The sequence below is a fragment of the Paramisgurnus dabryanus genome, chromosome 21 (genome assembly GCF_030506205.2).
Source record: "Paramisgurnus dabryanus chromosome 21, PD_genome_1.1, whole genome shotgun sequence".
NCBI lineage: Eukaryota > Metazoa > Chordata > Actinopteri > Cypriniformes > Cobitidae > Paramisgurnus > Paramisgurnus dabryanus.
The window spans coordinates 11,386,103-11,402,125 of record NC_133357.1 but is presented as its reverse complement, the minus strand read 5'-3'; the positions used below and the strand labels follow the sequence as shown (position 1 = coordinate 11,402,125).

General features: G+C 37.5%; 1 protein-coding gene across 9 annotated transcripts in view; it reads right to left on the bottom strand.

Annotated features, from left to right (window-relative positions):
- Positions 1 to 16,023, bottom strand: part of kif1b (kinesin family member 1B) — a 90,183-nt gene that overhangs the window by 40,439 nt on the left and 33,721 nt on the right. For 2 of the 9 annotated variants that reach the window (XM_065285563.1, XM_065285569.1), the window contains exons 10-21: positions 15,955 to 15,972; positions 15,673 to 15,748; positions 13,976 to 14,054; positions 13,543 to 13,685; positions 12,886 to 12,927; positions 9,643 to 9,854; positions 5,475 to 5,554; positions 5,054 to 5,129; positions 2,454 to 2,533; positions 1,008 to 1,114; positions 800 to 883; positions 499 to 679 (exon numbers count right to left, since the gene is read on the bottom strand). In XM_065285563.1, coding sequence (XP_065141635.1) covers positions 499 to 679; positions 800 to 883; positions 1,008 to 1,114; positions 2,454 to 2,533; positions 5,054 to 5,129; positions 5,475 to 5,554; positions 9,643 to 9,854; positions 12,886 to 12,927; positions 13,543 to 13,685; positions 13,976 to 14,054; positions 15,673 to 15,748; positions 15,955 to 15,972 — 1,178 coding nt within the window. The remainder of the gene's footprint in view (positions 1 to 498; positions 680 to 799; positions 884 to 1,007; positions 1,115 to 2,453; positions 2,534 to 5,053; positions 5,130 to 5,474; positions 5,555 to 9,642; positions 9,855 to 12,885; positions 12,928 to 13,542; positions 13,686 to 13,975; positions 14,055 to 15,672; positions 15,749 to 15,954; positions 15,973 to 16,023) is intronic. The other 7 variants (XM_065285568.1, XM_065285572.2, XM_065285566.1 and 4 more) reach the window with 6 other exon arrangements.

Here is a 16,023-nt window from a genome sequence, read left to right as displayed (position 1 = left end):
GTTTGAGCATAAATAATGCCTGCAAAATTATAAAGCTCAAAGTTCAATGCCAACTGATATATTTTCTTTAACATAATTTGCTTTTAAAGCTTACTGCGAATGGCTGGTTTGTACTGCAGTGCTCTATTTCCTGGATATATGACGTCAATATAAGAGTTTTTGACTAACCTTCGCCGACAGGGATACTTCAGTCACCAGCTAAACTTAAATGGCTCTGGCTAAGCTAAGCTGCTGTACGATCACACCACACTAAACAAACTACACAATCAGAACTCATTACATATTTTTAAAGGAAAGACTTCATAGAACAAGGAAGACATCAGCCAGTTTTTAGGACAGTGAATACAGCGCTATACAGATAGGTAAATTGTGTAAAAAATTATGTGTTTTTTTTACACACGAAACATGAACATGTTATGTTGTGCACCGTAAAGACAATCAAAGCTTTTAAAACGCAGGAAAAACTGCCGCTTTAAAATCCCATTTGGACTTTAGTACCTTTTCTCCATCTCTTGCTTCATGTCGATACCCTGTTTCTCCAGCAGTTCTCTTTGGGCAAAGGTCCAGTCGACCGGCTCCACGGGGGTCTCAGCTGTCGGGGTTTTCTCACGCTCAGCGCGAGCCTGTTCGGGGTGGTTAAACCGGAACACGTGGTTCTTTCCCATGATAATCCGGTTACCTGAAGAACAAGTAGGTATGTATACCTTAATTGACACACTGTAATATACAGTCTCACATAGCAGAAATAAAAAACTGATCATTTTTACAATTCGACCTGCTGTAGCTGTCAGTGACTCACCTGAGCGCAGCTGGACTGCCGAATTCACACGTTTGCCGTTGACATATGTTTCAGATCCTTCACAGGGTTCCAATGTGACGATCACTATAGAAACAGCAGAGGAGCCATTAGCTCCAAACCAATATCTGTTTTTTGTGTCATCAACAGTTAAAATTCAGTCTGATTAACAAGGAAGATAGCAGTCGGGATAATGTAAGCTTGATCTAACCATTTCCATTGGCGTTCCTCTCACTGCGGAAGATACAGTGTTCTTCCTTTATGTGTGCTCCGCTCAGAACGATGTCCTGTCTTCTTTCTGCATCTGCCTGACCCACCCTGTCAAACAAAAGACATCCATCTCAACTATTACAAAAAATCCTCTAACATAGGCCCAGATCTTTTAGCAGGCGGTACTTTTGCTTTTTCTTACTGTTGCACCATGTGAACGGTGTGACCCTAAAGCCTCGTGTTTTTTATGCAATACATGAGCGTGCGTGCACAGTGCATTGAAAAGTGCTTCCTTAAAAAGCAGTTCATTTGACATACACGACTATATACTCCTGTGCACACATGCACGACCTAAGCATACAATGTTTCAAAAAAGCTTTCAAAAATCAGGCGATGCGCTACAGTACGCGCACACTTTTCTGATGACGGAAATTGCACCACGTGCACTGTACGCCAACCCTCGCATAAAAAAATGGACCATACTTCAGACTTAAGATCTGACTTTAAGAGCTGCTGTAGCTTAACCATGGGTGCAATTCCCATGGGATGCATGTTCCGAAAAAATTGAAGTTGCTTTGAATAAAAGTGCTCGTCAAATGTAGGTAATGCATAGCAGACAAAGTCCTAAGATCAAACATCACTCAGGGTTCCCACACCTTAGTTCACTTCAAATTCAAGGACCTTTCAAGGACTTTCCAGGTCGAATACCCTCAAATTCAAGGACTAAATGTGGGGACACATTTCAAGTGAGAGCAAGGTTACATTGTGTTACCTTATAAGATACATTGTTACAGTTCCCTTTCGAGGGAACTCGCGCTGGGTCACTGCGGTGACACTTTGGGGACGCCTCCAGGGGGAAGTGCGTCTGAATGTGTATATCAAATTTCAACCAATGGTGATGCTTAAAGACAAAGACAGGGTGATGCAGGAGCCAGGAAGTATATCGCTATCTGAAATATTGCCAAAGACGGTGTTACAGGGACGCAGGAAGTATGGCAAGGGAGACGCAGCGTCTCGTTCCCTTCTCAGGGAACAACAGTTACATACGTAGGCCGAGACGTTTTCATGTGTCAAACACGACTATACAAAAAAGCATTTTGGTATGAATCAACATTCGCATACAGAAGATATAAGCATTTAAAGCGAACAGTTTAGCACGTGTGCTTAAAAAGTCTAGAATTTTTATGATATTATCCTACACTACACAGGGAATAATATGAATTTTTTTTCCAGAAAACTTCTTGCATAAAATAGATTCAAGCACTTTCAATGACCTGTATCTATCTATGTATATTTTCAAAAAATTCCCAGGGCTGGGAATTTTTCCCCCAGATTTACAAATATGCAAGGATTTCAAGAACCTGTGTATACGCTAAAAACACTGGAGACGAGTCAATGTAGCATACAGAACATAAAACATCTGATATTGACGGACATGCTTTCATACCTTGTTATTCCATCTTTGATATAATAGAGCAGACATTCTGACATCAAAGGATCTTCATTAAGATTCACCAGGTGAGGTGTCTGTAGAGAAAACGGGGTCAGTGAGATCCTCAAAACAACATGAAATGATTCGAATGGCACAACATCTGCGGTTAGACTAATAGCAATATCAGATAAAAAAAACAAATTTAGGATTTAACTTTGGGGCTTTAAAACTACGACACGTCACAATCTAACACTACATGACCAACCTTTTTGGGAGAAAACACCCCATTAAAGTCAGTATAGAGTTCACACGGCCTTTCTGCGAATAGCTTTTGACAGGTAGCAAAAAACAAAAAGATGTCATAGACAAATAAATATGGAGACTAAAAAATGACAGAAGAGAGCTCTTGAGTGGGGTTGTACAAGAGGCAAGTGTTGATGTCCTTGAGTGTTTTTCCCTTGAACACATAATGTGATTATTGTTAATGGTGCTGGCAATTTGAACTAATGACAGCTTTCTGACGCACACGGGAGAAAGCACAGTGCCCGAAGATTCCAGATGCTGTCATCAGTCTTACCAAACGGCTTTATTTCATTATCTGAATAGCAGTCTATCACTAAATGTTTCAGTAACTGTAGTTGTCCATTTGCCCAAGGATTTGGAAAAACCGATTCCTCTTTTTGTCATATGAAATATAGCTGATCTACATCCGCTATGGAGAATCATGTCATTAACTACACCAAGAAATTAATTACCGCATACATGAAATGTTGTTTGTCATTTGTCTTGTACACTAAAAGGTACTAGTTGAAACTACAGTTAACAGTACAAATATTCACAAATCTATAACTAGGACTTTTCTACAGGAACTATTTCTATTAATATTGTCTTGTTATGACAAAGTTACTCTAAAAATGGGTAACACTTTACTTACAGGGGTGTTCATAAGACTGACATGACACCTTCATAATCATGACATGACACATGTTATGAACATGAAGAAAGTTTTATGCACTTTTATGACAACTGTCATTAAATGTCATTTGTTCAATTATGTAAATTTTAATGCCATGATGTCATTATTTGAATTAGGGATGCACCGATACCACTTTTTTGGAATACGAGTACGAGTATGAGTACTTGCATTTCAGTACTTGCCGATACCGATACCGAGTACTTAATAAAAAAACATGATTTAAATTTACAGGTAACAGCTTTAGTCATATAATTTAACAAAAAAACAAAGGACTAGTTTTCCAGTTAGTTGTAAACTCTGCCCCTTTGGACAACACAAGAGGCATTAACCCCTTACACACCGCTCAAACATAGACAATTCTCAAACCGTGGTATCGTTTCTAGGTATCGGGGGACTTTTAATGAGCACTTTAGAAAATGTGGTATCGAGGCCGATACCTGATACCAGTATCGGTGCATCCCTAATTTGAATTGTCTTTGTTATGAAAACCTGACATAAACCATATATCATAACTTGTCATAAATCTGTCTTAAACTTGACATAGCAGAACAATTACCATACTTAAGAAACTACCTAGCTTTATGGGTTAACATTACATTAAACTGTCATTTAAATGTCATTTAGTGTTAATACTGTGTCAAATAATTTTAAATACCTTAACAAAATGCAACAGACACATCAAAATATTAAACTTAACTTTATGTATGTGCACAATACAAAAACTGACAACTAACAAAAAATGAACAAAACATTTAATCAATTTAATTGAACGTAGTTAACTTTGCAGCGATATGGACCCAACGCTGCATGGCTTTACCCATTAATGTACCCTTTTCATTTAATTTTAGGTGAATCAGTTTTCCAAATGCAATAAAATATAATTTTATAAATTTGAATTATTATTATTATTGAAATAAAAAAATTAAAAATAAAAAACATTATGAACTGAATAATATTCATGATGTTGTTATAAAACTATTTGACAAAGTATTAACACTTAATGAAATTTTAATGACAAATTATATTTGTACCACTGTAGTTGAGGTCAAGAAAAATATTTATGATGCTGTTATAAAACTATATGACAGAGTATTAACACTTAATGACATTTTAATGACAAATTCAATTTGTATCACTGGTAAAAAGTGGTCAGTTATGTTGTCTTGGTAATGTCAAGTTGTCATGAAAAGTTATGATTTATTGGTTAATGTCAAGTTTTCATAACAAAGACATGTCAAACAATGTCATCTTTGCATTAAAAATGACATAACTGAACGAATGACACTTAATGACAGCTGTCATAAACGTGCATAAAATCTCCTTCATGTTCAAAGCACGTGTCATATCATGATTATGAATGTGTCATGTCTTATGAAAACCCCTTTAAGTAAAGTGTTACCTAAAAAGGTATCTCAGGAAACTCCACAAACCTGATTTGAAAAATAAACACTAAAGTCTTCGACTGACAGTGATGTTGGCCTATCAGGACCAAACTACAAAGAAATCCATTGCCAAAGGCATCAACGCAGTAAAAGAATAAAGAAGAGTGATCAATGATGAAATGTGATGAAAGACAAAGACTCAGGATGATGTGAGAAGAAAGGGACTGATGCAGATAGCGCGGTGAAAATTTGTTTACCTTTTTAGGAGAGAAGACACCCAGGGTTCCCCCATCCTCTCTTATGGCCACACCCATCTCTGCAAGAAGCGCTTCTCTGAGGGAAGACAAAAACCAGGAATATGAAATAACCAATACATCTGGACAAAACATTTTTTATACTGCATTCACAATGTAATTTTGGGAGTAAAATACTTCTTGTATGACAGGGCTTAAATTTCTGGTATGGTAAGATGACCAAGTGTGTCTGTGAGAGTTATGACCTGATGTGATATGAATGTGCATTTGATTTGGGCGAGATTTCACAGCTGAGCTGTGTCTGGTACAGGCAGGCACCAGCTGAACATGAGGGCACATAGCAGACACTCTACATATAGGCATGATGGGCACGGCCACAGGGACAATAGGAAGGGAGCCAGATGGCACCCAGACCCTCACTGACCTCTCCATACGGATGGCCTCGGTCTTCCTGAGCTTCTCCTCCCAGGTCTCATTCAGCTCAGCTATGATCTTCTCTGACTCCTGCAGAACCACAAATAAAGATCAGTGTAGGTCTATGAGATTTTTTTCCAACTATTTTATCACCTACCAGTCGAAAATCATCTGATCTCAAGAAAATGAAACAGCCTGTCCGTAGCACAAAGTATGCAAGACCTTTAGTGGGCAAAATGTCTGTACCAGATTGGCTTTTCCTCAAACCTGCCATTGTAATCTGCTTGACTTGTGTAATGCCAAGAAGCTTATTATGGTTTTAATGTAGTGAGCTTTTGTTTTCAGTCATATATGACAAGTTTTGAGCAGGTCATAAATTTCAGGGTTACATAGCAAATTCATTGATATTTGGTTTAAAGAGAACGAGACAGGGTCATACGTTTGGGAGCAATAAAACAACAGACTGTGGGGTAAAGAGCAGTAAATACGGTTTACTTAAACGTTTTAACTTTAAACGTGCCTCTATTATGTCTGGCTCTTATTGTCTTTGGATGTAAGGAAAAACGGAAGCATCTGGCCTGAGCAACAGGAAGCTCCCCCTAAATCCTTCCTAAAAGGGTTAACACCCCTGCCATCTGTTCTTCTAGCAAGTAACACTGTAAGATCTCAACTTAAACATGCATTGATTTTTCTAAAAAACAGATCATGACAAAGGCACGCTGTTAGAAACAGATCATTACCATAATATGCCATTATAAATGTACAAAATGCATCTTTTAAGGAAAAAGCTTTAATATAATGCCAACTCAGGGCTAACAATAAAACCCAGACCAGTTTTTAATTATTTTGATATCTGTAAGTGGGTGATTCTCGCAAAATTAGACTTATGAGCTGTCATGAAACATTTTGATAAAAAAGTAAATATAAAGTAAGAGTATCAAAAAAATAAGAAGCATACAGTTACAAACATCTCTTCACGTACTATTTTGCACATAATTTCAAATAATATCAAACAATTTGGTTGTTTTTTCCACATTTAAGGGTAACATTTTCATTACAGCAACGTGTCCATGACTGGATTTGGGTTCTTTGACATGGATATATTTATAATTAAAAAATCTAAAAAATAAAAAGCTTCAGTGCATGTTATACTATAAAAATTTACAGTAAAGAAACATGTGATGTTTGGTGATCATTGGTAAATGTAAAGACAATAACAAGGAATATAAATGTGTCCAAGACTAATTTTCTCATCCTCCGCAACAATTTTCGATCATTGTTTAAGCCCTCAAGGAACTAACATTTATAAAAAATGTTGGAAGGGACATAATTGACTGTGACACTCAAGATGGCTACCAGGTAAGCAGTTCTTATTTTTTCTCTCCAGATAAAAATTGAAATTTTGTTTGTCATAGTACAAGTAGACAATTTTTAGTTCTCATTACCAAAACATGAGTTTGTAAATGCATATATTTAATGTAATATCATGTTGCGGTAATGATAATTTTTGATAATGATCATTTAAAAAAAATTAAATAATTCTATAGGAAATATTTTTTAAATCCTTTAAAAATAATGGTTATAGTAAGTTCTGACCTTAATCTTATATGTGCAAATAATAATTGGCTTCAAGGGCTTTTTAAAAATTCTGATGCTAGGACACCTTCTAAATCTGGATTTCGTGAGAATCACCCAATTGTACAAGTGACTATGATGGGTTATGGACAGCTATTTCTGCAAATTCCAAATTTAAATAAAAGGTATAACAGCTGTAACTGGGACTGTATCGTTTAGGAAAGGTCCATATTATTTAAATACAGATCGGTTTCCTTTTGAGGAACTACTATTCACCCTTTTAGGTAAGGTCAGGTGTACTTTTAAAAAGGTACCACCCCAGTGACAGCTCTCTTACCTTTGAATCTGAGAGTTTATTGTCTAACGTTGCCAAAAAAAAAAAAACATATTTTGTGCCGTGGCTGGAAAGCGAACATGAAATGACCTGCATACCAAAAATTAGACACATTGTAAGTTTAACCAGACATCTCATCCCATTATGATACCTGAGGTAAAAGATGCACTTGTATCTGAATATAGAGTCATATTTCTGGCATATACACAAAGAACAAATCTATTTTTGTCCAATATCCTCCTGAACTGCGTCGTAGGTTGACGTCACGGCTGAGATTCACTTGCTGTAACCATGGAAACTAAAGGCTCTAGCCACGTATACTCTCCCTCCCTCTTTCTCTCTCTTTAATAAGGTGAATCTTTGGCGTATAAGTCCTATTACACAGTGTCCTAACCAGACGTGACGTGATATGATACCAAAGATGGGCAATTTGTCTATCCATACTGAACGTGAAACAGGGACGTAGCGGGTTGCAATCTATCCCTAAACACAGCAAATCAGAACAGTTTTGCTCTGTTTGAGATTTGTTCTGTTTTATGCAAAACGCACACATATACAGAAATGCATCCCTCTAGTTTTTATGTCTTTTCTTGTGCAACATCTTATATATTTTTGCTTTTAAACGTGTCTCTCCTGAGGGGCAACCTTCCGATCTTTCTGATGAAGCCAATACGGAAGTGACTTAAACTGCAATTCATCGACTGGCCGCTAGAGGCAGGCTCCAAAATGGAGTCAATTCCCATAGACCTCCATGTTAAAATAACCAACTTTACAGTAGAAAATAATATGTTTACAGCCTGGAACAAAAAGTGTTTTTTGGTCTATATAGCTAATTTTGACCTTGATGACAACTGTGAGGAGGGTGAATGTTTTTGTGACTCAGTTTAAATTTTATACAGCCTTAAAGCTCTGCATAATTTAGGGTGTGGCCACTTGAGTGACGGTTGAACAGTCAACGCTGTCACTAGAATCGAGCTAGGCGGGTGTAGTTTCAGCAAACAGCCACCTCAGCTTCACCCATGTCCCACCTCTTTAACCATTTTCGGTTGTTCAAGTGATGCGCGGTAACGCATGACCAAAATGGAGACGGCAGGCAACATCTACTTTAAGGTTTCAAAAATGCTCTTCACAAACCAATGGGTGACGTCACGGACAGTATGTCCAGATTTTTTTACGTTTTATGATTAATATTTATAATGTGCAGAACTTGAGATCACTGTCGCGACTAGGGATGCTAAACAATTAATCGCGATTAATCTTTAGCAGAATAAAAGTTTTTGTTTACATCATATGTGTGTGTGAACTGTGTATAATAAATTTGTATAAATAAATGTACACACATGCATGTATATGTTTTAGAAAAGTTTACATGTGTATATACATTTGTATATTTATGTATAATTTATGTTATATATAAATATAAATACTTAATATATACTTTTTTTTCTTAAAATTATACATGAATGTGTTCATATTTATATATATACATATTTATTATACACAGTTTACACACATATGTGATGTAAACAAAAACTTTAATTCTGCTAACGATTAATCGCGATTAATTGTTTAGCATCCCTAGTCGCGACATCGCAGAAATAAAAAAACGTTTCTAAATTTAACAGTGTTGTGGCAGGTTACGACAAAAACTACGATTAATATCGAAAAGATATCTGTTATCGCATGTCACGTCAAATCGGTTTAGGACAGAGTGTTATAAACATAACAGAAACACATTTTTTGTATCAAGTAATTTCATTTTACACTCCATTATTATTTGCCATTTCTAATTATTCACTACACTGTGCTGTTCGCTTAACTTTTATTTAAATTTTTTACGTGTTTGGATGGAGTGTATGTTTGCTTAATGTACAAACTGTTTTAATACAGACAGACTGTATATTTCTTTTCATGTTAATAATAACTTTGTAGAAATCCCTTTAAACTGCACATTTCGATTTGTTTACTTGACAAACAGCTGGTTTATCAAATATCACATTAAAACAGTTGTCAGAACGAAAGCACGTTAATTCAGGATGCCATTTAAATACCTCCCAGGTAACCATGGTGATCCAGAACAGAACATGCATATGTATGAGAAATATGCAAATCATTATTAGTGGAGCACTGCAAACATAAAAGGTCACCGGTTTCCTGAAGCACCTTTATAATCTCAATTTTCATTAATTCAAGAGGAAATGTCTGCAATGCCAGGAAACGATTATTCATTTAAACCCTTGACTTCTCTTTTTGTCATTTGGAGATGTACCTTTAGCCTCTCGATGGCCTCCTCTCCACCCGGCGTAGACATGATGCGTTCCTGGATGCTGGAAACAGACTGTAGACCTACTTGACTGCACAAAGACCCGGAGGACGGAGAAGCTGTCAGGCAGCCCATAGGTGCTGTGGAGAAATGGCCAGGCCGTTGGTTCTCTGAGGCAAGCAAGTATCTATGCTTATTGTTGTGTATATCTTTCAGGTCTGAGCCACAGAGGAGAGACAAACACGAGGAGGAAAGTGAAGCAGAAATGATGGAAACAGAAACGTGAGAAGCACAAAAGAGAGAAAAAGGGAGAGAAAGAAGAAAGAGGAGGAAAGAGCCATGTAAGACACAGAGTTCACATCGAAGGATTAAAACAAACAAGCAAGTCAAGACAGACAAGATACACAGGGCAGGAGTTTACACACCAGGTTGTTCAATAAGCTTGTTTAGATGTGCCACACTACAACTGTAGTTATCCAATTATAAATCAGTACTTGTTGTCAAGACTTGTTTTCAGTTTACTAGCATATTTATACTAAAATAAAATTGTAAAAAAAATGTAAAAATTTTTCTACAGATAAAAAAAGCTGATTATTTAGACTGATACAGATTGCAATGTCGATAGTTTGGTGTTATATTCCCTTGCATTAACTAAATTCTAAAGATTTCTATTCTTTCTGAATGTAATTCATTTATTGACCATTAATATTTAAGATTGAACAACATTGAACTAGTGCTGTTTCTTTAAATTTTCTATATATAGAGCTGAAGTTCATTGCATTTTTCTGGTCTCTTTTGATTAACAGGATATTTCTCCCATGATTATCGTCCGTTTTCATTTCGTTTTTGCAAAAGCTTATATTGCCTTATACCGATTATTAGGCGATATATTGATGTATCTCTAATGTATACATTTATTACCTTTAAAAATGTGCTATGTGCTAAGTGCTATGATTAGGTCCCCAGTGCTTCTATCAACCTAGAAAATGTGAAAAAGATCAACAAATAAATTATTTATATGATATTTTGAGCTAAAACTTCATATATGTGACACCAAAGATTTATTTGACAACTTAAAAAAAGTCTTGTGCCATGGCCCCTTTGAAGGAAATAATCAATATTAGTTAATGCCATTAAAGGTAAATGATTTGTGCGAGTACTGCGCATCCCGAGCGAATTATCATCAAGTTGTCGTTATCGTCCGGTGGCGTAGACGCTAATATAGTTATCATTATAGGTAACGCTATGGTTAGCGTTAAATTGTGGACGGCCTTTTAGTTTCAGGTTTTATGTGTGAATTATTTATAAGTTTTCACTTTAAAAGATAAAAGTACATTTTTGCAATCTTCAAATGAAATCAAAATTGCAATAATTTGCTTTGCTTCTGAAACTAATTTCTCTTTCCGCCGAAGCAGCTAGCTCACATGGGCTATTAAAATGTCAACCACTAACCAAATAGTTATTTAGACATGTAGTTCAATATTCAGGTCTGCCTTAATTTGGTATGAAACACCAATGTTTTACAATCCAATCAATTTATATTTTTGCCTCACTTTAATATCCTCCTTCATTCTTATGTGTGTCAGAAAACGGAAATAATGGGGTGTGAATGCGGTTTCATATTGATTCAAGATAAATTCTCTGAGAACAAGTCTTAATATGTCCTCGGGTAAACTTTGTTTTAAAAGTATTTAGACATGCATGCCGATTATGAATTGCATTTATCAAAGTTTAAAATTATATAATAAATATGCGCTTTAAGTGAACATAATCATTTCTTTATGGACTTGATTTTGACCTGGGTGAAAACTGGCATCCCTTCTCAGATGACAAAGAGAAAAGATGTTTAAAGGGGGAATGGAAGAGCTGCATAAAACATGCAGGCTAAAATGTTTTAACATCTTCACACCAGCCAATCATTCAAAATATCAGAACGCTTTCCAAAAAAAACCTCTGGTACACCTATAGGGACTGAAGGTTACAAAACCTCTCCCAGCATGCTTTAGTGTGAGTTTTCTTCTGCATGATTTTCATTCATCTGAAAAAAACTCTCCTGAAGCAACTAGGTCGGCATGGCGGCATTGCAGTGATGCATTTCAATACTACCGCGTTCAGATGATGCGGCTGAAGCCACACAGACCACGTCACGCATTTCAGTAAAATAAAAACTCTCAGAGCAAAATGGTTGTAGCGATCCAAAGCACATTGTGTATTCATCTCTCTGTGCATACCAAGAACTCCCAGACAGACTGAAAAAAACAACAGTCGACTGAATTCTGATTTGGACGTTTTTTGCTTCTGAAGCTTTCAAAAGAGAAACACAGCGTGTATAAGAAGATATGGAGAATATCAGGGAAAGGAAGGAGACACAGGTGCAATGAGGGCAAAATACAAACTAAATCTATGTAGAAATACTGAATATAGGTAAGTCTACGGTATTCCTACACTGCATGGCCAAAAGCTACCACTGCAAATCTATTCTGGAAACATAAGATGATAAAAACATGCACCTTTTTTCCGAAAGCTCAACGCTTCAGTTTGTAAACATAGTAATGCTTTAACATCGTGAATATCGTGACCTGCAATAAATAGTTAAACACAACACCTTTACTGGGAGAAGAAAGAGAGACGATAAGGGACAACAAATGTTGGAGATTAAAGGAAACGTGACATTAAAGGCATAGTTCACCCACAAATCAACAATTTAACCCACGTGAAATCAAAAACGCAAAGTGCACTTTTAAAGCCACATGAAAACACAAACTGAAGTTCATAACAGACAATCTTATCATATGGATTCAGGAGACTTTTTATGTTCAATAAAAATAGGCAAAGTGTCAAAGATTCGTTTCATTTTGTCTTTCACGGTGCAAAAAAATACTACCGGATTAGAACAACATTTGGCCTACCTATTGCATTTTTGTGTGTACTATTCCTTTAAATGCTTCCAGATGAAGTCTATTAGGTCTGTGGTTTGGGAGTATATAAAAAAATACCCGGCAATAAAACTGCGCCATCCCAGACGGTCTATCAAAGCTCAAAGCCTGCAAACGGCACGCTACCCAAACCCCGCCCATGCTATCCCTAAATTTGTCTGGGATTCCTTGCATCTCAAGCTTCAGCCATAAAAAAACGGAGGCATGCAGAGCCAGCATGTTTGTATTTCAAAAGGGGCAAAAAGCAAGAAACAAGCTACTGTTAGCGAGCAGAGAAAAAGAGAGAATGCGATCCTGTTGCTCGTATACACACATTTGCTTCCACTTCCAAGGCAATCATCCTCCATCGGATCGACTGAAGGGAAGGAGGAAGAACAGGAAAAAGTTGAAAGGACTAGTAAAGGAATGACTGAGGGAGGTAGTTAGATTAGACTTAGACTTGAGAACAAACATGAGATGGAAACATGACTTTACACAACAGCTGGCATGCAGATGTGTGGTTATACTTGACGTATTGTGTGTAACTCATCATAACACAGAAACGTACTCTACGCAAGTACACAAACGCAGGCGTTTCCAGTTGTACGGACTTCATTTCATGCCTCCTTGCATTGTGAAATGTATCAAAGCGCTATTAATAATGTTATGCAAGTGTATCCTCAATGTAGGCACATGAGTCAAAAATTTTTGTTTTGGAGGGCATCCTTGCAATGCAACGGCAAAGTATTCACATTTGCGTACTTGGAAAGAGTATGTTGTAAAACAGTCTTGTTAAAGGTCATCAGAATGCAATATCAAGCTGTACATAAACAGCAAACATCTTAATCACATGATAACACAGTGGGAATAACAACACAGGACAACACAGACTCTGTAAGATCAAAGCTGAAGAATTTGCCACTTGTGGGCACTGAACGAGACCTTGTATTTGTCTAGCTTTGGCCATCGGGGGTGCTGTGATTTGACTTACTGTCCAGAATGTCCCCAAGACCCTGGGCACGGAGGAGGTCCTTCAGCCGGAGTACCTCATCTTTAAGCTCACGCACCAGTTTGGCGTTGGGATCTTCGTTGATGACAGCATTGCACTTAATCTGCTTGGCCCTATCAGCGTATCTGTATAAACAAAAAATACATTTATGAACGTTATATTTACATGCACAACAAACATTTGGAAGGTAATTTTAACCAACACGACATGCAATGCATTCAAGCTATACATTTTGAGTGTGCATTGCTTGGGAATCAAACCTATAACCTTTATGTTGCGAGTTATCACTAGAAAACTAAAACTAGAAAGTCTTGCCTTAGGAGAGACTTATTACAGCACATCACAAACAAGGATGGTGAGTAACAGTGGACACAATGACGTTGAGTTGGACTGAGCACAGCAAGTGAAATCTTACCGGAGTGTGCTGAGAGTTTCATCATAGTTAATATCAGCAGGGCTCAAAGCAGCAACCATAGCGGTCCTGGAGTTTCCTCCTGGTGAGCAAGCAAACAAACAAAAACGACACAATTGAGTTTAGGTATGAAGCTAGGGACACACCAAGCTGACGGTCGGTGGTCGGGCAGGTTCTGAGTGTCGAATCGGTGATGGAGCTTGCCTAGATGTTGGATCATTGTGATTGGCTGTTTGGCATAGTGAACCAGTGCACCAGGAAAATGGAAGTGATGCTCATCTCTTTTTTGCATCTTTTATTCTAATACGGGACTATTTTAAAAAAGACTATAGCTCTTAATGCTGCCTACACACCAAATGCGAAGCATCACGTTCCTTGCTCTAGATTACTTGCCTGGATTATTTAACTCCGTGTCATGCAAGTTTTTTGCATGAGTTGAATATTTTTTAACTTGCACAAAGATGAGCTTGAGGCCGAATAGCGCATGTATTCGCCGCAATCGCACTGCCCATTTCGCATCCCCACACGCGTATTCGCATCTTTGGATTGACTTTGTGTGTAATCTACTCTCGCAAATCATCAAATTTGCATTTGGTAAGACATTACAGATTTGTCACGAATCCATCTGTGTTGGGCGAGATTTGTATTAAATTGTTAAAGCAACACCAAAGAGTTTTGGCTCTTTGCTCCCCCTACAGGTTAGAAGCGTAATTGTCCATTACCCACTGTCATAAATACTGAGGCATAGCTGGCTCTGATTGGATTGTAGGTCTGCCGTAAAGCAAGTTTTTGTAGTATTCACTCGGACTACAGGACCACTACCCGACGTTTGGAAACTTCTTTAGTGCGGTTTTGGCCGATAGAGGGCTGCAAAGCGAATGTGAAAGTGCTGTTCACCCTGTTTAGAGTGGATGAACGACTGAAACTGTTTTGGAAGCGTTATTTTAAGGTAAAAAAACTCTTTGGTGTTGCTTTAAGCGATCACTGCTTTGTTTGTGTTTTGTATATCACTCCAGCTCTTTTGGTTACCCGTTTTTAGTAATGAATACCAACTACTGCCACCTGCTGGTACGGAAAGGTATCTCACCCTCCGCAGGTGCAAACGGACATGCTACTTGGCAGCCAGCACTGTCTGTGTTATTTGATGGCATTGGTTTGTTGTGTCCCTACCCTAAGATGAGCCAATGAGACACCTTTCCTGAATCATAAAAAAATAAATCACATAGGAAGAGGTATTAATGTAAATAGTAAGCAGAATGTTTTGTTTGCGTTTCATTATGTATCCAATTATTAATATTTCTGTGATAACGGTCAGTACGAGCATAAAAACAAAACAGCTTTACTTACTAAGTAAATTTCTTTGATGGCTTTTTTTCCCCAACATAATAGTTGAATGGTTGTAATATTTAATGGTGCATTCACCCCAGACGCAGAAGAGCGAGTGATTTACATGTTAAGGCAATGCAAGGACGCGAATAGGCATCCTGCGTTGTGGTAAGTGCGAATGACGCGGCGCAGATGACGCATTCCACGCAAATTGAGCGTTGTCGCGTGATCCGCGCGAGTTGAAAAATCTGAACTTTGGCGGGAGCTTCAGGAGCCTGCTCTAGCAGTGACGTGATTACAGAAAGCGTATATAGGATTCAGATATGGGTGGGGACGGGGGACTCAATTATGTTATTATGAATCAACATTCATACCTAGATTCTCTCTGAGCAGCCATGTCAACACTGAGTCTCGATAAGGAATAAAGTCAGTCTTCTTTTTCTTCTTGCTCTGTTTCAAAACAGCCAGTAAACATGTTGGAAATAGCACTTTAAAAGTAGTTTTGAGCACTAGTGGTATAAGAAAGGAGTGATGGAGAAAACTATAAACACTTGATGCGGCAGGAACACAAATAAAGGGACAAGTATGACAAAATGGAGTTAAAAAATGTGATTCAATAGTTAGTGACAGTACATGGGTTACTGTGCGAAGATTACCTTGCTGGTACAATTATCCTGGGTAGGAAAGCATTGCCAAGAGAGAAAGACAGACAGCACACAGAGGTT